The following is a 25,445-nucleotide window of genomic DNA, read 5'->3' on the forward strand; positions in this document are numbered from 1 at the left end:
CCCGAGTAGCTGAGATTATAGGTGCCCACCATCACGCCTGGTTAATTTTTATTTTTTATAAAAATGGGGTTTCACCATGTTGGCTAGGCTGGTCTCAAACCCCTGACCTCAAGTGATCCACCTGACTTGGCCTCCGAAAGTGCTGGGATTACAGAGCCACTGTGCCTGGCTAACATGGGAGGTTTTTAAATGTCTGTGTTTCCAGAATGAACCGGTGAGTCTTTGAAGTCCTTGTATGAACAGGACTGGGCCCAAGTCAACCAGAATAATTTGCAGACATGCAAGCTGTTTGTATCCAGCGGATCAATAGCAACCTGTTTTAGCTTTCCATCTTTCTTTAAGGAAATGTCCTATCTCCAATACTACTGTGAAATTCTAGAGCATAAGAAGAGAATAAAGTCTTGATGTAGGGTTTGGTTGGTAGGCAGAGCTCTACCCCACCATCTCCTTGGTGACAGTGCCCCACTCGTGAGAAGGGTACTATTTCTTCCCTGGTGTTAGTGTTACCTAGTATAATGCCTATGTGACATAGCTGAATTTCTACCCTATCCTAACTCTGCTACTCTTTAAGGATGCCTGCAATAAAAAGTTCCCTTTTTAACCAGACCAGCTGAAACTGATTAGAGCCAAGATAGCCAACCAAATGACTTCAAGAAGACCTCAGGCTTCATTATCATCTCATTTCCATGCTAAAAAAACCCCAGCTCCCCAGAACAATGGGAAATATTGGGCACTTCATCAGGCGAGTTCAGGTGCATTTCTAGAGATTGTCCAGGTGAGTCAAAGAGCAAATGCCATGAAGTAGCCTCAGCCCTTTGGGTCATGGGCAACCATTTTTGAAATAATATTACATAGTTGTCAGAGTTTGAGCTGGGCAAGGGATTAGCCTTTTCTCCAACTTCACAATCAGATTAAGAGGAAACAAAGCCTCAGGACAAATTCTGCCATACACATGAGTATTTGATAATCAATACATATTATCAGTAGGAACACAGCGGTCCATACATTCTGTAAACTGTACGATACCCAGATCCTCTATCCTTGTAAGTGATCCAACCACACATTCTGTAATGGTCTCTCAGGCTGCAATAACAAAATGACACAGCCTGGATGGATTAAACAACAGAAAGGTATTTCTCACAGTTCTGGAGGCTGGAGGTCAAAGACGAAGGTGGGGTGCTGGCTGGCTCAGTTTCTTCTGAGGTCCCTCTGCTTGGTGTGCAGATGCCACCTTCGTACTGTGTCCCCGCTTGGTCTCTTTTCATGGTGCGCATCTCTCATGCCTCTTCCTCTTCTCCTAGGAACACAAATCAAACTGGATTAGGCTCCATTGTTAGGACCTCAGTTAATCTTCATTAGTTCTTTAAAGGACACTATATCCAAGTACAGTCACATTGGAGGTTCAGACTTCAACACATGAGGCCTGGTGTGGTGGCTCATGTCTCTAATCCCAGCATTTTGGGAGGCCAAGGTGGGTGGGTCACCTGAGGTCAGGAGTTCGAGACCAGCCTGGCCAGCATGGTGAAACTCTGTTTCTACTAAGAATACAAAAATTAGTTAGGTGTGGTGACACATGCCTGCAATCCCAGCTACTTGGGAGGCTAAGGCCGGAGACTTGCTTGAATCTGGGAGGTAGAGGTTGCAGTGAGCAGAGACCACCTCACTGCACTCCAGCATGGGGAACAGAGCAAAACTCCATCTCAAACAACAACAACAACAACAACAACAACAACAAAAAGAAAACAAAGACTTCAACACATGAGTCCTTCAACACATAACACATGCCATAAAACATCCCCATGGGACAGTTATGACAATGTTCTAAAAGAAGAAATCCGTCACAGTTGGCATCTGGCAACCAGAATTTGCCATCTCAGTGACTGGATGGAGGGTGGTTTAGGGGTTTGACTTCATGTGTTCTCCCTACAAGTATAGAGTATGGGGCTTATGAGATGGTGAGACCTTGTTTTGCAGGTGTGAGGAGTGACTGATTCAGTTTATTCCATCTGCCTTTCTCGTCAATGAAAGCCCATTTTCTACATCCATGTTGCTAGAGAACACACCACTACACTTTCCAAGGAAAAAGCATTTCTAGATGAATTACACTAGCTAGTGAGACCTCCAGTGTTGAGCAGACATAGAAAACGGCAGCTGACAGGATTTAGTGAGAACTTCTGGACTGTGGACTTTCTAATTAGGCATTTGCTAATCAATGCAGGAATGTGAGTGTTTGATTACTGAAACTGCTACCCCAGGAGGTGAATTAAAACTAATTACCTTCATAGACGCAGAGAGTATAAGGATGGTTGCCAGGGCCCGCAGGGAAAGGAAAATAGGGAGATATTGGTCAAAGGGTACAAAATCTCACTTATGCAGGATAAATAAGTTCTGGAGATCTATGTACTGCATTGTGACTATAGGTAATAATCCTGTATTATATACTAGAAATTTGCTAAGGATTGAAATATTAAATGCTCTCACTAAACACACACACACACACAATGGTAATTATGTGAGATGAGATATGTTAAATAGCTCGATTGTGGTAATTATTTCACAATGCATATGTATTTCCAAACATCATGTTGTACACCTTAAATGTCTACAATTTTATTTATCAACTGTATCTGAATAAAGATAGAAATTTAAATAAAATATATACTTTTACATCGCATTGTCAGAACTAAAGAAGAAAGGAGACTTCCAACATCATGACATGAATCGTTTCTGATGATGTCTAAATCTCCTCACAATTCCAACATCAGTTCCACTTTCCTTGAGAAAAATAAACCAGAATCTTTGTTTGGCTATAATGTTTCCGACAGTCTGAAAAAGAAAGGACTATCTTATTAATAGCACCCAGAATTTTAGTTTTGCATATTAAGAAAGGTGCCGAACACCCTAATCTCTCTTTTTATGTGGATTATGGACCCAGGGAATTTGATACCCATTCTGAGAAATTGTGTAAAATTGAGTAATTCCAATTAGGTCTTTAAATTGAACAATGGTGACAACACCAGCTCTTTTTCCCTAGTAAAATAAACAAGGAAATATTTAAAGAAGGAGGATGCTTTTGTGGTAGGAGTTCTTAAGAAATTATTTCAGGCAGATAGAGATAAAAAGGGGTACTTGGGAAATTTTCATTTTTAAAGACATTTCCTGTCTAGCTGGAAAGCCCCAGCTGTTAGAGCCAGGTGGGCAACCTTTGATAATGAGAGCCATTAGAAATGAGAGCCATTAGAAACGAGGTCCACCCACACATGGGGATTCCCGCTGCCTTCTTGCCCTTGCCCCACATGTTCCTGGCAACATGGCCACCCCCACATATCCCCGCGTGTGTAGAACATCATGGCGGCCTGTATTTGCATATTAAAAAGCTAGGGTGGGAGGGTCAGTTTTTTCCAGGGCTACATAAATGACATGCCTGGTCAAACCTATCCCCTAAGCCCTATGCAAATCAGACACCGCCTCCTCCAGCCTCTACATATACCTGGCGGGTATCCACCCCACTTGGGGTTTCCTCTTTTGGGTTTGGAGACTCCTCCTCTCTGTCTCTGTACGAGGGAGCTTCTTCCTTTTGTCTTCTCCCTTCCTTCTTGCCTATTAAACTCTCCGCTCCTTAAAACTATTCCACGTGTGTCCCAGTCGTTTTTTTCTAATTTGACTTGAGAGGAAGAATCTGGTGTTCCTCCACTAATCAGAGCCATATCACCTTCAGGTGCTGGTAACAATAATAGAGAACCATCCATATCCACAAGAGGCAGAACCTCTTCCAGCAAAATGGTGCTGCCTCACCCAAAGGTAATTAGTGGCTATCGGGGCAGATAATTGTTGATGTTGTTCATGTCCCAACTCATTTGTTGGGCTCACAGTAACAAATTTTATTTTGATTTAGTTATTTTTATTACCTGGGGATTTTAATGAGGCTTTCCTTCTGACCAGTTAGAGCATCAGAAACCCACCCTCTTCCCTGCTGCTGTCATTAGGAACCAGGAGGCACATGAGTGGGGCTTCTCCAAGCCTCTTCACTCCATCCCTCTGACCATGGTGGCCACAGTTAAGTGTTAGGATTTTGAATAGGTTGAGCTGATTATTATGAATTTTCAATAAGGTGGAGCTGATTATTAGTGTGAGTTCTGGGACTCCTAAGAAATTACCAGATAAAGATACTACATTTTTTCCTCAGGTATCACTAAGCATATAGATTATAGAAGCCTGAGATGGTGAGTGGAATCTGAAAATGAAATCTAACATTTACCAAAGACACAGAGAAGGAGGAAGAGACTGGATTTGTTATTCCAGCCCCTGAGTCTAGTCAGTCAGTTCTACTCTTGGGCTTTGTAGTTCTGTTCATCAGTGAACTCTTCTGTTTTGTTGAAACCAGTTGGAGAAGGGTTTCCAGAAACCTGCACTTGAAGAGCATCAGCTGGCACAGAGATCTTGGCTGAACCCACTGCTGTGTTTGACTATGAATGAGAGTGGGCGTGTTTGACTATGAATGAGAGTGGGCACACGGAGAGGGCAGCCCACCAGGCAGGTGTGTCTCACATCACTGGGGAGCCCTTTTCATTCAAAGATGACCAGCTTATAAAAGACCAGTGATGGGAAGTCCCAGGTAGGGCCCCCAGGACCTACAGCAGGGGCCAGCAAAGAATGGTCAGCCGTCTCTCTACTGGGTCAGAAAGAAATAATGAAAGGGGCTGAACTTGGCCATGTGAGCTGTCCAGCATGGACGCCAGACCAGACCAAAATCCAGATTCAGACAGCTGCTCCCTATAGCAGGGGAAACCCCAAAAACAGACAAGACAAAGCAGCAGAGCAACTTCCTTACCCAGACCACTGGCAGTCCCAATCCTTCTCCATCCCTCAGGTTGCCTGGTTACTGGACATGCAGACATTCGCTTTGATTATGCTCCATTCGAGAATGCTAGAATGAAAATGTGGGTAAATGGTGAAGGAATTCAAGGAAAACAAAATGCACCCACCATGTTTATGTTATAATACCATGCTGGACCAGACATTTTGTCATTCAAGGATGAATGTGTTACAGGGGTCCTTGCTGCCAGAGCTCCCAAGATGGTGGTGGCTGCTTCCAAGATGGCGGGTGGCTTCCAAGATGGTGGGTGGCTTCCAAGATGGTGGCAAGCCTCGTGTTCTCTGACCTGGGGTTCTTGGCCTCACAGATTCCAAGGAATGGAATCTTGGGCCATGTGGTGAGTGTTATAGCTCTATTAGAAGCAGCGGGTCATGGAAGAGAACCATGGAACCCAGTAATTAGTGTTTAGCTCAATTAGGACGAACCCAGTCACTTAGCCGTGCAGGAGCAATGGCAAGCCTTTAGCCCGATGGAGAGGGGCAATGGGTGCCTCGCTGGATCAGGAGTACAGCAGACACCCTGCTGGATTTGGAGGGATGGAAGTCAGCGGCGGGTCTGCAACAGCGGCCAGCAGCAGTGGTGGATGGCGAGCAAAAGCCCAGCTCCAGCCATAACAAACACAGACCAGAAGAGTGCAGTTCCAAGACTTAACAGAATGAAAACAGAGCTCCCATACAAAGGGAGGGAACCCAAAGGGGGTTGCCGTTGCCAGCTCGAATACCTGGTTTATATCCCGATCATTGTCCCTCCCGCTGTGCTCCCAGGCAATAGATGATTGGCTATTTCTCTACCTCCTGTTTTTGCCTAATTAGCATTTTAGTGAACTCTCTTTCCTCTCTGATTGGTCAGGTGTGAGCTAAGTTGCAAGCCCCATGTTTAAAGGTGGAAGTGGTCACCTTCCCAGCTAGGCTTAGGGATTCTTAGTCGGCCTAGGAAATCCAGCTAGTTCTGTCTCTCAATTGGATGTGGGCGGTCAAGAAGTTTCACCAACATAATAGGAAGGAAAATATACAGTCTTAAGATGCAATGGGAGATGTTTTAACAAGGATTTTTACTAAAGGAAACTTCTTTTTTCCTTTTGTATAAAATTTCTGTGAACCCAGAAAATCTGAGACAGGTCTCAGTTAATTTACAAAGTTTATTTTGCCAAGGTTGAAGACACGCTGCTGATAGCCTCAGGAAGTCCTGATGACATGTGCCCAAGGTGGTTGGGGTACAGCTTGGCTTTACACATTCTAGGGAGACATGAGATGTCAATCAATATATGTAAGAAGTACATTAGATCCATCCAGAAAGACAGAGACAACTCAAAGCAAGCTTCCCCCTCCCACACTGAGAGCTTTCAGGTCACAGGTAGGTGAGAGACAAATGGTTGCATTCTTTTGGGTTTCTGATAAGTTTTTCCAAAGGAGGCAATCAGATAGGCATCTATCTCTGTGAGCAGAGGGGTGACTTTGAATAGAATGGGAGGCAGGTTTGCCTTAAGCAGTTCCCAGCTTGAAAGGGCCCAGGATATTTTCCTTTCACATTTCTTAGACAGCCCAGACTTTATACCCACAAATAGGCTGCCCCTGTGGGCAGAGGTAAGAGAGTTTTCTTTCTTTTCACTGAGGCACCTGAGCAGCTTAGCTGTAAATATTGTCTTTGGTCCTCATCTATTTTGGAACTGAAGGAATTAAGGAGAGAAACCTGGGCAAAAATTTAAGAGGCTGAAAACAGTTAAGTTGAGTGACAGTACTGAATTTCTCCCATCTCCTGTGTGTATTATTAAAGTAAAAGGTTGAGGTAGATAAAAGCGTTCACTCTGGCCCAGAAACTCCCCTGTTTTTGTGATAGTGAATAAGTCTCATGAGATCTATATAGTTTTATACAGAGGAGTTCCCCTGCACACGCTTTCTCCTGCTTGCTGCCATGTAAGACATGCCTTTCACCTTCTGCCATGATTCTGAGGCCTTTCCAGCCATGTGGAACTGTGAGTTCATTATCCTCTTTTTCTTTATAAATTACCCAGTCTTGAGTATGTCTTTATTAGCAGCATGAGAAGAGACTAATACATCCCCTCCACCCCCTCTGCTGCCTCATTTTTCACCAATATCCTGTCTTGAAGCCTTCACAAAGTATAAAATTGATTCTTCCAAAGGCATGGGTTATATACACCATGTAGCTACGAGAAGGTATGGAGGAGAGTGTTTTCTCACAAATTAGCACATCCCAGAAAACACGTGGAAGAAATGAATCCAGAGATACCCAGAACATCTGCAGTGAAGCTTGTTTAGAAACTTAATCACGAAAGTTCTCCATGGAAAGAATTTCTGGAGTCAGGCAGGCATTTTTTTTCTTTTTTTTTTCCTCCCTGTAATTGTGCCTCTTATTCCAGAGGCAAATGGAATTTTTCTTTGGGGTTCTAAGGCCAAGGTGAATTCTGTGCCTTAGGATCAGGCATTGCCATTAATGTCAGCAGCAAAGATGGATTCATTATTAATGCTCCCATAGATACTTAAAATTCAGAAGTCAGAAACCAAAGAGGACCCTTAAAAAATCTCCATGCTGTCAAGCCAGCACTTAGACATTTTCTTTCTTTGGTTACCATCATGGAAATGAAAAAAAAAATAAAAATCTCAAAATAGCTACAAAATTGGACCTGCTCAAAATATCAATAATTCACATTAAAAATGGATTCTGGAAGTCAACTTCTGATTATTACGGTGGCTTATTTCATCCTGGTGTACCCTTTCTCCCATTTGTTTTTCTTCTTTTTTCTTTTCCTGCTCTCTTCAAGGCCTGACACAAAGCTCTGTCATAATCAGTAACTGTTTTTCTGTGTGTGAGTACTTTAATCCTTTTCTGTGCAACCACACTGAAGTCTTTGGCAATTAATTAGCAATTCAGATGCAGACCACCCATAAAGAGCTCAGCATGGAATAGGTGCTCCATGAATATGAACTGTTATTACATGCACATGCATGATTTAAGAAATAGCCAGTTCTTGATCAGCACAGTGGCTCACGCCTGTAATCCCGGCACTTTGGGAGGCCGAGGTGGGTGGATTGCCTGAGGTCGGGAGTTTGAGACCAGCCTGGCCAATATGATGAAATCCAGTCTCCACTAAAGATACAAAAAAATAAAAAACAAACAAAAAAAATAGCCGGGTGTGGTGGCGCAAGCCTGTAGTCCCAGCTACTCAGGAGGCTAGGGTAGGAGAATCGCTTGAACCCTAGAGGTGGAGGTTGCAGTGAGCTGAGATCACACCACTGTACTCAAGACTGGGTAACAGAGTGAGACTCCATCTTAAAAAAATAAATGAATAAATAAAAAAGAAATAGCCAGTTTTAGTAAGAAAGCAGAACTTGTTCTTTCCCTGCAATCATTGTTGGTTATTCTCTGATGAAGAAATGTTAAAATTCAAAACATGGTTCACAGAAATCATAGTAAAACAAATACAAACTGTGACCCACCCCACTCAAATGGACATTTGAGGAGTTTAGAATAATGCTGATGAGTTTCACTGGGCAAACTGGGAGCTCACATATTCTAAAAGGTCCAGTGTATTAACTATTTGTTTCTGACATTGACTTGAAAGTAATAACGCCTCATTTTCGGTATTTCTCTATATTCTGTGTTTGCCACATGCATCGCCTTTCTCAAGAGGCTGTGTAGTGTAGTGAATTGACTTTCCAGATCTGCCATTTACTGTCTGAGGGATCCTGGATCAAGCACACAGATCTTCTAAGCCTGGTTTTCTCACCTGCACTGTAAGAACTAGAGCAGCAACGGCCGGGCACAGTGGCTCACGCCTGTAATCCCAACACTTTGAGAGGCCGAGATGGGAGGATCACAAGGTCAAAAGATTGAGACCATCCTGGCTAACATGGTGAAACCCCATCTCTACTAAAAATACAAAAATTACCTGGACGTAGTGGCTCATGCTTGTAGTCCCAGCTACTCGGGAGGCTGAGGCAGGAGAATCGCTTGAACTGGGGAGGCGGAGATGCAGTGAGCTGAGATTGCGCCATTGCACTCCAGCCTGGGTGACAGAGTGAGACTCTGTCTCAAAATATAAATAAATAAAATAAAGAACTGGAACAGCACCTGTTCAAGGGGTGAAACACACAAAGCACGATGCCTATCCAGAGTCCACAGTTATGAGGATCTGTTATTATTCTTCATGATAGTCCTATCACCAGCTTATTTTTTAACCATGCTCAGAAACAAGTTGCCAGCTCTTTAGCATGGCGGCAATACCCTCCATGCTAACACCTGCCCATTTATCCATGAGTAGGTGTGACTGTTCTATTTTCCTACTTACTCCTTTTAATCCCAAAATTTGGGACAATTCAGGTTCTGCCTGAGGCCATGCTATTCCATGCCTTGTCTGGAAGCCACTCCTACTGCTGTCTTTGGAACACTGTTACTCATCCTACAAGGCCTCAATCAAGAATCTTAGGAGGTCATTGGTGCCTACCTGCCCATGGCAGAGACCACCAACCCCTTCTGAGAGCTGCCACAGTGCTGCTTTCTAACATGTCTACACTAGCTCCTCACAGTGTGCGGTGATTGTTGGGTGAAAGCTCTGTTTCTCATAGTGAATGCATGCCATCTGCAAGGGGTATGCACATGCCTTTCTTGTCTTTGGATCCTTAGCAAGCAGCAGCATCTGCCTGCCTCAGGTAGACACTCAGAGGCTTATTGAGTGGACTTACATTGAAATCTAGTAGTCTCCAACTTTCTGTTTGATCCTACTCCAAGGCTTTTTTCTCCTTTTTCTTAGCAGTGTTAGAAATGCTTGTTCCCTGATGTTGCAAAGAAATAGCACTTGAACATAAATTTAATTTTCTTAGCAAGGCCATTTTTTCACTTTTTGCAGAAAGAGTACACTCGCCAGCAATTTTGCCATAAGAGTACACTGAACAAAGGAGACAGGGTTATTTATAACCTGACGCGTCCACCCTACTGCTATGTCCGTTTTCTATTGGCTGCAATAGGACCTCCGATTCTGTATTTGTCCCGTTTGGCTAGCAACTTAGAACTTTTTAAAAGAGGCAAAGGCAGAGGGGAACAAAGGAAGGCGGAAGTAACTTGTGGAGTGCTGAGAAAGGTAAAAACACCTTCAAATAAGGAAGAGGAACAGGCTATGACCTAATGCTTGCTTGGTCCAGTGTAAGCATGCCAGGGGAAATATTTAGGCTAAATTGTGGGAGTTAAGAACATAAAGTACATTGATTTCTTTATTACAGCTAGCAGATATTTAAGAATGTTAGCACAGGTCTTTGAATAAATTTTGCTTCTAAGAGAAGCTACTATTTATTCCTAGTTAGATGGGGAGGAAAGTCTCTTTGAAGAGGAACCTCTACTTTAGTTTTTACAGCAGCGTGCACCCCATCCTTCCTCTGACCCCGTGGAGGAAGCTGGCCCAACCTAGACAATCTTAGCTGTCTGTTCCCCCAGGATAGATTCGGGATAGGCATGGAAACCAGGCCAGGCCTTTCTGAGACTCTCTCTAGATTTTTAAAGTTTGAAACTGGAGTAAAATCAGCCTTGCCACCAGAGACAAAAGCTGGAGAGAGAGAGACGGGTGCTGTTTAACCTTGTGGAGAGAGAGACGGGTGCTGTTTAACCTTGTGGAGAAGACTTTGCTGTGGGAACAAAGGAGTCCAAACCAACACCAGACAAGCTGAGATCACCAGGAAGGGAGAGAAAGGCACTGGCTTCGTTCCAGTCCTTGGGACTCAGGTCCCTGCCTTCCCCACCTCTACGCCCAACACCCAGCCTCCCAGAAACAGCCCCAGACAACTTCTGCTCTGAGCTGGTTCCTGCCGCAATTCTGTCACTTAAGACGAAAAAAAATCCTAAATGATAGGATAAAACTCAGCCAACAACTTTCAGTGTTTACAATCTTCAGGGCATTGTTTTTTATTACTATTCTTTTTATACTTCCTCCGGATCATGTATTTAGTAAATCTCCCCTCCCCTGAGCCCCACTGCTCATAAAAGCTGAACCTAGGATGTGGATCCAGCAGCGTTCTTTTCAATGCAGGGTAGTTTTCTATTCACCAAGTTTAGCCCCTTTTCACAGTCTGAAGCCTGAAAGTAAAATTTAAAAAGTATTTGAAACTGACTTGCAGGAAGCTGAGGGAGACATTAATATACATTAGACTTCTTAATATCTTCAAAATGTTTTAAGGGGAATTTTCTTTGTATTAAGCCAGAGGGATTACGTTTTTATTGTAAAGAAGAATTAGATTAATGAAAGCATTTATACAAATGCTTTGAACTTTAAACAACATGTGTTAAGTAAGCTGAAGTCATATCATAATTATATTTCTTAAAGTGATTCACACAATATTTTGTAAGTATTTGTTAATAGGAGGAATGGAAACACAAGAAAATCACTAGTAATAGGTACACTGAATATACAATTTATGGGATAATATTAAAATGCAATTATTCAGTCTCCCTGAGCCCTTAAATTTTCTCCAATAAGTTAATCCTTCCTGTAAATGGATGAAAATTTCAGCTAGCCCAGGACTTTCCACCACCTCTCTTAGGGTCAATAATAATCCTGTGTTCCCCTAAAAGCTGCAAACAGTCTAAATTAGAACAATCAATTCAAAATATTACAGAAAACTTCAAATACAATTCTACATTAAATTATTTCCTTTCCCAGCTCAGGCTGGAAGACTTTGATGGGAAACGATGGGAAAATTTTCTCTTCTCTCTCCCCTCTCTTCTTTCCAGGGTTTCTAATCTTTCCAGGGTTGGTGAGAGGAAGGGAGAGGAAAGGGAAGAAAGGACACAAAAGAGACAGGAGAGATTGTAACATACTGTCTTCAGCTGGCTTGAGGTCTCTGGTCTGGTGGAAGTTTCAGTCTGATTCATTCTCTGTAGACCTTCATGGGCTCCTGGGAGGTACCCTGTCGGGCACGCAGATGGCGATCCCCCTGAGCAATGCATAGTGTACTTCTGCCGACCCCTCCTGAACCTTCACAACTGCTTTTATTTGTTCATCCACCCCACTCAGACTCTGCCCAGGCCCCATTGCCAGGCTGGTTCTCTGCATGGCTAGAGTGACCACAGGGTTCTGATTGCCTGGCTTATCTCCCAGCCTTGTCTATTTTTTATGCATAATTATCAATAGCAAACATGCTCATATTCAAACACATCTCCCTTTGGACAATAAATGCCAAATGTCACAGTCAGCCCAGGACTTACCCATTTCTGGTGCACAGGACACGAAGCCTCCTTCCTCCAGTACCTTCTGAGAGCCCAGGTCCCTTCTAGGATTAGAAGCACTTCCCAGCTCTGATGTCCTACAGGAAACCAGACCTTTCTGAGCCTCACACATCCTAAGCAGGACTCAGATCCCAGACCACAGTGCCCATGAGTTTCAAGATTGCCTTTAAACACAAAGATGTCTCTTCACCAAGCTCTGTCCAAAGACATTTTTTCTTGCTCACTTCTCTTGACGCTTCTCTGTTGTGGAAAAGGGTGAGATCCTTTAAGCATTAAAGAACCACTTTTCAAAGTTTCTGTTTGAAAATCTGCCTTTTGATTTTGTACCTGATTTTGGAATTCTTGATGCTTTAAAAAAAAACTTAAATGTTAATACCTTGCCTCACATGGTTTTGTAGCACGAAAGGATAATTAAAGCACCAGCATTAAAACTCAATCTTTAGCAAGATGTTGTCTACGATCTCCTTAATCTTCACAGGAGGATAATTTAGGATTGTCTGCCGAGGTTAGCAGTGGAACCTAACGGAGTCAACCCTGCAGGAAAGAAGGGACACTTGTGGCTTCTCCAATATGCCCGATTCATGATGAGGACTGGACAGCTTCTTACCTATCTGTGTGTTGTTTTCTCTTTCATTCAATTTTTGGTCTAACTCAGTGACTTTCAACACTTTGAGAGGCATAGTTATTACTTAAAAGGATTATGTACACAAATACATGCATACGCTGTAATTTACAGTTGATTTAAAGGAATTTCCAGAGGAATTTTGACCTCAAATAATTTTCCTCTTATACGCTAAATGTGGAAATGAGATATGTATTTAACATATAATTACATTTTGCCAGATGTATGAAATCTGTGAAAATATTCTAAAACAAATGAAATGCCATCCCTTCATTTGTACTAAAATGTATTTTAGTCTGAGGAGAGTGAAGATTTTACAAAGGACTGATGATTCAAAGCACTATGATTATTACAATTATAATTTTAAAAGCAAATATCTATCAAGCTATGATAATACATCAATTTTCTAACCTATTTGTCTATATGAGCTCACTTTTTAATAACTTGTTTTTGCTTTATTCTACAGTTTGCAGACAACTCCAAACTCCACACTTGGGTTTTCTCTTCTGCCTTTGTTATTCTTTAAATATCTACATTAACAGAGACCATTTCTCCCCAAAGAGATGATGTTTCCCAATAGCGCATGCAGGTGGACCCTAACCTGGCACACACAGGCCCTCTTGGCCCTCCAGCACTGGTACCTGGGATCTACCATTTGATTGCACCCGTGTCTGTCTGTGCTAGGGCTCTGTCCTGGTCCTGTCACCCCTGAGGTGTCCTTAGAGCATAGGGATGCCAAAGAGCCCCATGTGATCTTGTCAACTCTGGGTAAACTCAAGAGGCTCCTTGGGTTTCTGAGCTGAGGGCCAAGGCAGCCCATGTCTGGGCTTCATTACAAAGAAAAGTGGCAATCAATGGGCAATGTCCATTAGGAGTTTTTGGAAAGGGGATCTGGGGCGACAAACCTAGAAAGGGATGAGGCAAATAGTCCATCGCTGCCTTAGATGGCTGCTTTGCTATCGGGCTGCACTGTCTCACCCGCCAGGTGGCCGAGGAGGCCGTCGGAGGACCACAAAGCTGCAAGTGGCTTTCCTGCGGCCTGCAGGGAACAGGTGGAGGACACTTGGAAGGGCACCCACCCCGGGTCTCAGAGGAGTCTGCACCTGCAGGTCACACTGGCATTAGCCCCTCATCCTCTGGAGTTCATCTCATCCAGGCGAAGACAGCTGGCTGGCCTCAGAGGGTGAGACGCAACTCGAGGGTAAAAACATTTTTACAGGGCATGGACACAAAATTGGCCTTTACCTCTGGATAAGCTTTTAAAACTTCCCATTTACATGTAAAGGTGTACTTTCTATGTGCCACCAAGAAACCTAAGGTGAGTAAAAGGTGTTTCACTTTAATCAAGTTCCCCAATGAGGGGGCACAGCTCTGAAAAGCACTGTCGCAACAGGAGATTCGAGGGTGCGTGCAAAGCAATGTTTCTAGAAAATGCCAAAGGAAACAGACACAACTCCAGTGTGGACTCCCGCTTCCCCGCACTGCTGCTCCATCCTCAGGGCGGAGGCCACATCGTCCAGCTGGCTGCGAGAACCTCATCATGCTCCTTGATTGTGTGCAGCAGGTGTCTGCTGAAGTCCTCCACACTCTGCCTGTAGGTTTTGGATGCTTTCTTCAGGATCCTCTCCATTTGTTCTCCTGGAGATTCTTGAAGGCCACCTGGGCTGGGGTCCACTTGTCCTGGCCACACTGCTTCTGCTCCTTAATCTTTTTGCTCATTCCATCACTTCCTTGAGTTTCACCTTGTCTTGGTCTTTCTTTTTCTTATTCTGCTTGGTTATGCTGAGCTCTGCAATGCTTTTAAGCTTCAGGGGTCCTTTTTGGACCTGCTCATGGGCCACCATGACATCCGCCTGCAGTTCTGTGGTTAGACTATGTATTAGCTCATGTAATCCTCCTAAGAACATTATGGGGTAAGTACTATTATGCTCTCTATTTGTACAGGTGAGAAAACTGTACTACAGAAAGGTGAGCACCTTGCCCAAAGTTACGCAGAAACTGAAAAAACAAGAATTCTAACCCAGACAAGTAAGTTGTATAAGCAAATGAGGCTAATAGAGATGCCAACCAGGTGTTCAAAGGGTTATAGTTACTTCTGGAAGTGAGGTGAGGCTCTGTAATAGCTAAGACGTGAACCTGGTTCTCCAGGGTAGAGACAAGAGGCAACAAGAGAAGGGACTCTGCAAAGAAACCAGCAATAGGTTGGGAACACAGGGATGGAGAGCAGCCACAAGTTTACCTAGGTTGAATTTGGACAGTCTGTACATAGAAAGATGCAGGTCCCACTGGGCATGGTGGCTCACACCTGTAATTGCAGCACTTTGGGAGGCCGAGGCAGGCGGATCACTTGAGCCCAGGAGTTTGAGACCAGCCTGGGCAACATGGTGAGACCCCATATCTACAAAAACTACAAAAATTAGCTGGGCAAGGTGGCATGCACCTGTGGTCCCAGCTACTTGGGAGGGTGAGGTGGAAGAATTGCTTGAGCCCAGGAGGTGGAGGTTGCAGTGAGCCATGATCATGCCACTGTACTCTAGCCTGAGCAACAGAGTGAGACCCAGTCTTGGGAGAAAGAGGGAAAGAAAGAAGGGAGAGAGGGAGGGAGGTAGGGAAGGAAAGAAGGAAGGAAGGAAGGAAAAAGAAAGAAGATAGAAGGAAGGAAGAAAGGAAGGAAGGAAGGAAGGAAGAAAGAAAGAAAGAAAGAGAAAGAAAGAAAGAATCATGCAGCTCCCTTATTCCCCAGGCATTCACTGAGCACTTAGTGTGTCATATGCAGGCTTTTAGGTTTAGGGTCCTGGGCAATGATACAGACAAGACAAACAGAGTCTCCTCCTTCATGGAACTTACATGAGTGGGACGGACAACAAACAAATGGTCCAGACAATTTCAGATAGTGATGAGTGTTCAGAGAACACTAAGCAGAATGATCTGAGTTTGCAACGGGCATTGCAATGCCTGCTGGGCTCCTTACCCCTCAGGACCTTTCCACTGGCTGCTCTCGAAGGCTGAATAACCTTTGCCCTGTTGCTGCAGGGCCAGATTCTCTTCTTGCAGGATTCCTTTCACTAAACTGTCACCTTGTCAAAGAGGTCTGATGCCGACTAAAAGTTCTCTGTTACTGGGTGTGCAGAGAGAAGCCTATTGTGGCTGTAAGGATGGGTGAAGGAGAAGGACACAAAGTGGACAGCAGAAGCAGGAGCTGTCACACAGGCCTGGCCCATCGTGGTGGAGAGTTTGGATTTCATTCTAAGCCAAATGGGAAGTCATTTTGCTTCTAAGCACAAGAACAACATGACTGAATTTATGCTTTAAATGAGCCACTTTCCCTGCCCAGTTTCTCAACTACATAGTCGATAGATATATAGATATATAGATGGGTAGGTTGGTAGGTAGACAGACAGACAGACAGAAAGACAGGCAGACAGATAGATGTATATGTAGGTAGATAGGTAGATAGAGAGATGAATAGGTAGGAAGGTAGATAGATAGATACATAGATACATAGAGAGGTGTATAGGTATAGGTAGGCAGGTAGAAAGAGAGAGAGATGTATAGGTAGGTAAGTAGATAGATGTATAGACAGATAGATATATAGATAGATATAGAGATAGATAGATGATAGATAGATAGATAGATAGATAGATAGATAGATAGATAGATAGATGTCTATAGGTAGGCAGTTAGGTAGATGGATGCACAGAAGGATGGACAGATGGATGGAGGGATGGATGGATAGATATAGATAGATTTGTGAATATAGATACCTATCTGTCTCTCTCTAGCTAGAGATAAAATAGACAAGTGGCTTCATCCATCAGTAGCATTGAAAGACACCTCGAATGTGGCCTTACTTCAAGGTGATGGAATTTCTTTTTAAGCTCAGCTTCTACTTCCCTTCTGAGGAAGTTCATGACAGGGAGCTGCTGCAATCGATGTGACTTTCAACTCTAATATCCCGATGATGTAAATGCACTGATCAGCTCAGCAGGATTTAAGGTGAGATCTCTACTCAAGAAGAATTATGAGAAACATTTTAAATTCTTTAGCCATCAATTTCACTGCCAGTTAAACTCCATCCTCAGAGGTGAAAAAAATGGCCAGCAGGTAATTTATGAAGTGGTGAAACTGCACTATTTCTATATTTACAACCAAACCACATTTGAAAGGATGTGTTTTTGGCTCCAAAATCCTTTTTTGGCTCTGTCCACCACTGGGGCCGTAACAGGATTTATGAAGTGGAGAACCACAAAACTTACATAGATGGAGAAATATAGATTTAGATACAGATGTAGAATATATAAAGTAGATATAGCTGTAGAATACACAAACACAAATATGAATGAAGGTATAAATACAGAAAAGGTATGCATGTAGATGTAGAAGACAGACACAGGATAGATAGGCAGGTAAATTGATAGATGATAGATGATAGATAGGTAGATAGATAGATAGATAGAGATAGAGATGTGAATGTATAGAAGAGACATAAATGTAGATATAGAATGGATGTCATTTTTGTGCTTACGAGCCCCGCCATTCACCTGCCCCTTTATCTGCCCCCAAAAGAGCAATATTAGGGAGTATATAAATATTGTAAATAAAGCAGATAAAAGTAGAAAGATGTTAAAATCTCAGAGACAATCACCAACTGCTAAAAGATTCTCAATGGAAAAACAAATCTTAAAACAAAAAGCTGTGTTTTGCATTAAATTAGCTGGTTAAATTAGCCTGAAAGATTTACAAACCTCACCCACCTGTCTTAGAAAGAATATTCCATAGAGATATTTGGTTACTACCTGGTTCCAACTCATTTTCCTGGGTCAGAAACTGATTTCTAATTTTAAGAATTGACTTCTCTATAGGAAGGTCCATGTCACATTAATTCATGCTGCAACTTGTAGAGATTTCTTCTCCTTGGCACGTGAGCCATTTAGACTCTTTTTCAGAGAGAAGCCTGCAAACCAAAAAAGATATGCATAAGTGTTCCTGGCATTTCACATGAATTCTCTTGCAAACATTTTGCTGTATGTGTTCTGGGTGTGTTGTTATCTACTTGGATAGTTTAAAAAGTATTAGTAGAAAACATATGTATTTCTAACAGATACCCAAATGTCAAGGCTTGATGAGAATGTGTGCAGAATTGTGTATTTTTGAGGCACTATCATACTTCCTCAGTATAGATCTGTGGCTTCCTGGAAAAAAAAATTCATGGATAGCCAGTTCTCTAAATTGTCCTTATAGGGATGTCCACTGGATGAGTGCAGAATGTTCTAAAGAGTAGAAATTAGAAGACAAAACTTGATAGAGAACCTTAGATTAAGAGAATACTCAGAAAACGCAAAACAGAAGAACGCTATTAGAAGTGATATGAGGCAGGCTTTAAAGGGAAATTTTTCTGGAACAAAAATCCATGCTCTGGAAGTCAGCGGGTGTAACTGAAGATGAAATAGTCATTTGGAGAAAATCGGAATTAGAGACTGGTATTATTTGTTTTAGACAATATTTATCTATTTATTTTTTCTATTAATTTGATTGAATTAAGGAGAACAATATTGATTTTTTTACATGCGTTCTGTCCATTTAGACCTTGAGGCTTAAAGAGACAAGGCTTGCTTAAAGTCACACAGATAGTAAGAGGCAGATAAGAAATCTCGCCTTGAGTTGTTTGATTTCCATGCCTAGGTCTCATCCGCTGAGCAGTGCCTCCTCCCGATTCAGCACGTCCCTGGTGCCGACTTTCTGCACGTGTTCACTTTGAGGCTGCATTGTGGGCCTGCAAGAAATGCAAAGGTATAGTGTCAGCTCTTCAGCATCTTATAGTCAGGTTTGGGGTCAAAAGCCCAGAAAGGTACAGTCCCTGAAAACAGATATCAGACAATGCCAAAGTGAGATTCCAAAGCAGAGTTTTTATGAGCACACCATAGAATGTCTTAATATTCAGGGCTTTAGGAAATGAATCATATGCAGAAACATCTTAGTCTAAAATAAACTCCTTTTTCAGACCCAGGAATAAAGACTTTGCTATTTCTGTCAATAGAAATTAATTTATATCTGTCTGAGAATTCAGAAGCTGTTGAAGCATTGCATTTGCAGTAATAGGGAGCTCTTATAAATCACCAACTGTCATTAATCAACACGAATTCTTTGCTATTTATATTTTTATTTCAAAGGGCAAATGCATTTTAAAGTTGTATAATGCATTTTATTCTATGTCTAGAATATGATTTTTAAGCTTCCCTTAAGATATCTTTACTTTTCAAAGTAACTATCAAACTGATAGCTCATCAGATCTAATTAATTATTTTATGTGTCTGGTATCTAGTAGGTGTTTAATACATGTCTGTTGAAGAAGTTTATTCAACAAATTTTTCTTGTTCACCCTCTATGTACTAGGCACTCTTATACATGTTGGAGATACAGCAAAAAATAAACAACAAAGTTCCTGAGAGTTGATAATATGATGGAAGGGGCTATAAACGATTAATGGATTATCAGGTTGTGATGAGTGTGCCGATGTATATAAAACAAGGCAAGGACAATAGAGAGTGAGGGGAAGTGCTTGCACTTGATTTAGTTTACACACATAAGGTGCCTGTCCCGCAGGTGATGTTTGAACACCTGAAGAACATGAGTGAGAAAGGTGTGGGTCATCTGGGGAAAATAACTTTCTGCAGAGCGAATAGCAAGTGAAAAGGTCCTAAGGAAGGAGGATGCTTGGTGTGCTTGAGGAGCAGAAAAGAGGCCAGCAAAGGAAGAAAGAGGGAAGGAAGAATGAAGGAGATGTTGACTACAATCTTGTACATTTGTATTGAATGCTACGATTGGCTTGCTCCTGAGGCCTCTCTTCAGGAGTGAGGAGGGGGAGTGATGGCACATCTGAAAACTCTTTCCTACATACCTTGGGATGTCTTTACCCCTTCTGGCTTTTGAATTATATCACTTAGGATACATTGCCTGCAAGACATGGCGCACCTAACAAACAGGTTAATGATAGTTATGGTTACTGGGTACTTAACAGTAAATGCAAAGGCAGGTCAATGCAAGTTGTGTCCACAGATCTCTGGTGTCTTCAGGAAACCGGACTTTCCTTTCCAATAGGGGTATTTTGGGATTCTGGCTTTCTATTCACTCTTGTCTCTTCATGGTCAAACGTGGCTGCTGAAATTCCAGATATCATTCCCACACCTGACAACTTCCAATCTGTAGTGAGAGCAGAGCAAAAATATTTTCCTTATGCAGCTCTCTCGCTCTCTCTCTATTTTTTTTTTTTTTTCTGGACAGGATCTCGCTCTCCTACCCAGGATGGAGTGTGTAATGATGCAATCATAGCTCATGGCTATGATTGCATCATTACACAAACTCCAGGGCTCAAGGAGACTTCCTGCCTTAATTTCCCAAATAGCTGGGACTACAGGCATGCACCACCATGCCAACTTAACTATTTTGGTATTTTTTTCTGTCGAGTCAGGGGTCTTGCTATGTTGCCCAGAATGGTATTGAACTCCTGATCTCAAGCGATCCTTCCGCTCAGCCTCCTGAAGCGCTGCGATTACAGACAGGAGCCCCCGTGACCAGCCATCTCTCTCTTTTTAAAGAGAGACAACTATTTCCCAGAAGTAGCTAGCACACCTTATTTTATTACTTTTTGGCAAGACAGCCAAGAGAAAAATGGCAAATAAAATGGTATTCCACTGATCAGTTTATTGCAGTTATAACTATTGCGTTAACCCATAATTCAGGCCCTTACATTGTGTCTAGTACTTTTCTAAGCACTTTATATATAATGTTATTTATTTCACACTACATCACCATCAGGTCGGAACTGTTATTATCCCAATTTTGCAGGTGACAAAACTGAAACACAGAGAGTTTAACTATCTTACTCATAAGAGAAGGAAATAGATAAAACTCAGGATGTCTGTCGCCAGATGAGAGTGCCACGGAGGGTATAAACTCCCTTTAGGAACAGAGTTCAATGATCAGTAGGATAAAAGCATCTACATTCATTTCACAGAGGCCACATTTCCAAGAAAAAATAACATAGAAGGCAATATGTTAGCCCAAATAATCAGCAGAAAAGGAGAAAACATTCTTTATAACATTAACATTACAAGATATTAATTAACATTGTTAAAATACTTTGGAAAATTATTAGGCAGTACCTACTAAAGCTGAATATATGTATACCTGACAACCAACATTTCATCCTTACATATTTGCCAACATGAATGAGAACATACGTTCACTAAAAGACACATTCTAAGATTGGCTTATTATTTAGTTATAAGTCATTGCAAAATCAAATGCTTTGAAAACTACAATTTTCTTGCAGAGAAAAAGAAATTAGGCAGTGGAATACTGAAAAATTTTTAAAAATAATGTATGTCTGTTTGTCGTTGTATTCAGGTACCAAACTGTATGTAGTGTGCCTTCTAATGACCAATTTAATCTCCATGGGTTATACTAAAAGTTGAAAGCAAAGGAAACACAAATCAAAATTTTAATTTATAATCTTTACCAATGGAAGGTGTATATTTCACTGTCCATTATGTTGGCCTATTCAGTGGAAGATATTTGAATCGAATTACTTTACTGTTAGAGTAAGATTAATTAGTACAATGAATTTATCCGCAATTATCAGTGTTACTTTTCAGAAATCTTTCACTTTTTGTTGCAGCTGGTTGAGGCTTTATTCAATTCGAATTCAAGCTGTTAAATCGAGGCTCTCAGAATCCTGCTGCCTGGCCAGTGGAGAAATCAACTTTCACATATGGCTTTGGGATTTCTCTCTGTCATCCTGGTCGACGTGTTCTCTCATTTTTCTGAGGTCTGGGACCTCAACACAGACATCTGGGTGAAGGCCTTGACAGCAGGGCTGGTGCAAAATGAATTGTCACATCACACCCAACGTTCTCAACCTTTAGAATCTGAAAGTAAGAAAAACACCTCAAACGTAATTACTGCATTTTTACATTCTCTTCTCAGATTTCAAGTGAACTGTCTTTTCATATTATATATAGTTAGTTGATCATTTCTCGGCTGCTTTAACCATTAATATTTAAAATTTCATCTCACCCATGTGAGTAGAAGAAGTTCAAGACAGAATCACATTTTTACACTTTGATATTCTTACACAGAGATACGAGGGATAGAAAACTGTGCACCCACAAACAGGTCTCTGAACCCCTTCTGATACCCTGACCTCTTTTGTTACCTAAATTGGGGCAATCTATTATGCCTTCTTATCAAATGTTGAGTAATTACTCTCAACACGGGGTCAGCAAAACTGTTATTTCTTTCAGTCTGAGAAGCTTGTACATTGGCTCAGGAAAAATCCGTCAGGGAAATGGGGACACATATGCCTAGACCACATTTATGTTAGAAATGCAGCGGTCTTTTTGTAAGCAATAGATGAAGTAATCTAAAAATGGACACACCCAAAGTAATAGACTATCTCTCTTGACTCCTGACTCTGTGAAAATAGGTCTTTATGCATATCTTTGTTTTTAGAAAACATTACAGATTGAATAATTGAAGGCACTATGCTTGGTGCTGAAGAAGGTCTAAGGAGGTCTACACCACAGAGGCTGCACCCACTCCTCAGCCTTGCTGAGCCACACCATTCTCATCTCTACAGCATCCACCTCTCTTGGCTCTTGTAAGGATTGAGACATGCCACCAGGCTTACTGTAAGCACTGAACAGCTGGGAGGATTTGATGCTGTCCCACTGCCATACCAAGGGGCAAGTTTTCTGGACTTGCCTAGACCTTATAGCGATTAAGTACTTTTATTTCACTGAACAAAGTTTAGAGATCCTTTTACATCATTGAAAAAAGGTTAGAGATTTGGAGATTCTTTGTTTTTAATTTCTATGGATCTGCTTATACTTCTCTTTTGCAAATTGAAACATTGTGGAAGATTTTTTGGAACTTAGGTTGAGAGTTGTACATGGCTTCAGAGTTGCTGTGGATTTCTATCTCCATGGGGCCATCTGTCTCATCTGTCTATATAATGGTCATGCACTTCCCAGAGCCTGCTTCAGTGTCTGCTATACTATGGCCACTCTGCCAGTGTTGTTGACCAACAGATGGGTTTTGATGGCAGAGAAGCTTATATTTAGCAAGTGTTCCTTTTGCCCTTGAACTTTTCCACCTGTTGTTTGCACCAGCAACTCCCATGGCAAATGTGAAAAAGCAAAAAATAAGGAATATTACAAGATGGGACTAACATTAAAATGTATGTTTTCATCAAACATGATCAAGAACCTACTGATGATTGAAGGTATCTAAAACCAAAGGAGTCCCTTAGATAAGATGTTACAAATCATTCCCAAGGGGTGGTGGGAAGGGGACATGGGATTTGAGGACAGGTACAAAAGAGAACTTGTCTATAAACTTCTTTAATCCTTAATAAAAATGTGCACTTTAGATATTATTATGTACTCCTATTCTACAGGTAAGGGACCAACCTTCAGGAGTTTACTTATCTTGCCAAAGGTCACGTTACTAATTAGGAGGTAATCTCAGGGCAGGGACTCTGCCTTGTCATTGCTGAAGCCTTAGTTCTGAGAACAGCCTGGACTACAGTTCTGTGTTTAGTATTTTTTTAAATAACTAACAATAAATATATTAGGTAGGGAAGTGGACCTTTAAAACAGGCTTTCTCCACTGTATTAGTCTGTTCCCACACCGCTATGAAGAACTCCCTGAGACTGAGTAATTTATAAAGAAAAGAGGTTTAATTGACTCACAGTTCTGCATGGCTAGGGAGGCCTCAGGAAACTTACAATTATGGCGTAAGGCACCTATTTATAGGGTGTCCGGAGAGAGAATGAGTGCAAGCAGGGGAAATGCCAGATGCTTATAAAACTATCAGATCTCCTGAGACTCACTCACTATCATGGGAAAAGCACCCCAATTATCCAATTATCTCCACCTGGTCCCGCCATTGACAAGTGGGGATTATTACAATTCAAGGTGAGATTTAGGTGGGGACACAAAGCCAAACCAGACCATCCACCTTGATATGATTGACATTTTGCATCAGATGACTCATCATCCTGGGAGGCCATCCTGTACACTGTAGAATTATTGACAGCATCTCGACCTCTACCCACTAGAGTAGCGTGTGGCTCTGTGATGCATTCCAGGGTGACCAAGCAGGGATTGTGTCTAGACAAGATTTTCTGTTGAATTTTACCATCCTATGAAGTATTTCGTGAGGGAACTCACAGTTTGTCCAATCCCACAAAGATGCCAGAGAAAGGCTGCATTCATTCAGGTTGACTATAATGAGTAACAATTTATTTTGGAATATTAATTAAATGGGTGTATGTGTTGTTGTTGCTGGGTTTTTTTTTAGAGCAAATTTTGAATACAAATATCTGGTCCCTGAAAAATTATTCCTGATTTGATTTTATCCAGTGTTGCAAACTGGGTTTCATAAGTGACTCTTTTGTAAGGAGTTTCAGTGCACCCCTTCTGCAACCCATGCATATCTTATTTACCCCCAAGCTTCTAAGGTAGAATCCTACTTTTTTCAAGTGCTATTGATTAGTTGCCTGTTTAGACTTTTGTTATATGATTTATAATTTTAAAAATGATAATCAGAATATAATATTGAATGCAATTTAGGGCATTATGTCATAAATATTTACTGAGACAATGTTTGCATTTCATAATCTATAATACATATTGATTTTAGTATCACATTTACAGATTGACTCTGAGTAATCAGCACAGATTTCTAAAAGAAACTTTATGGGATGCTGAGACATGAATAAAAACAACTTTATTCCTTTGGAAAGGACAACCCACATGCTAAGAAGATGATACTACACGTTGCTATAGCCTGAAAGGCCCTCTTTCCACAGGGGAGCAGTGAAGAGTAGAGGTTGCCCATGTGGATTCCGAAGTCAGATAGATATGGATTCAGATCCCAGCTCTGCTGCTTGCTACCCAAGAGACCATGGACTGTGGACTCTTTAGGTCTTAGGGTTTTTGTTTGTTGTCTGTTTTTCACTTCCAAAACCAGAAAATGAGAAGATATTTTCCATAAGATGGCAGTGGTGAGTAAATGTAATTATATGTCTAAAGCTATGGGCATGAAAGCTTGGCACACATTTAAGTAAGTGCTTGATAAATGTTAATTCTTACAACTATTGGTATCATTTAGATTTAGGTTGCTGAGTTAGTGGGAAATAATGTCCTTATCATGTGAGGAATCCCTATTCTCAAAAGGGGTTATTATCATTAGAATGCTAACTGTTTTCAAAACAGCTAATTGACCATTTTATTCAGAAGCACCATCTGCTACTCATTAGGGTCTAGGTTTCTGTCAGCTCACGGGTGCCCATATGTGAGTTGATAACCCTATTTCAGTCTTGGTTGTTGAATCCTCAGTGTCTGCGGTTGACTGACTATCAGGTATTTGCATCTCTGAAAGTAATTTTCAGCAGTGAGTTTTTAGTTAGGTTCTTTGGTTACAGTTCTGGATAATTAACACTAAAATGAGACATCTTAGAAGGCTTTGGCTCAGATAATTGAGAGAAGTGAATGTTGAACAAGATTCAGGAAGGGAAGAGCTGGGATACCCCAATGTCTGGATTTCATGCTCTTTTTCTCCAAGCACATCCACTGTGGGGCTTGGCCTCAATCCCCTAGATGTCTTCGATATAATCTTCAATTGTCAGGAGAAGAGAACTTGATGGACCTTGC

At 41.7% G+C, this 25,445-nt stretch overlaps 1 protein-coding gene across 1 annotated transcript; it reads left to right on the forward strand.

Moving 5' to 3' along the window:
* Positions 1–206: 206 nt before the first annotated feature.
* Positions 207–21,652, forward strand: LOC100992082 (uncharacterized). The gene is made up of 6 exons (XM_034935040.2): positions 207–214; positions 705–775; positions 3,719–3,801; positions 13,714–13,911; positions 18,411–18,518; positions 21,406–21,652. Exons 1-6 carry the CDS (start codon positions 207–209, stop codon positions 21,442–21,444), a joined length of 507 nt encoding a protein of 168 aa, XP_034790931.2. The 3' UTR covers positions 21,445–21,652.
* The last annotated feature ends 3,793 nt before the right edge of the window (positions 21,653–25,445 follow it).

This window comes from Pan paniscus, chromosome 10, assembly GCF_029289425.2.
Source record: "Pan paniscus chromosome 10, NHGRI_mPanPan1-v2.0_pri, whole genome shotgun sequence".
In the NCBI taxonomy this organism is placed as follows: Eukaryota; Metazoa; Chordata; class Mammalia; order Primates; family Hominidae; genus Pan; species Pan paniscus.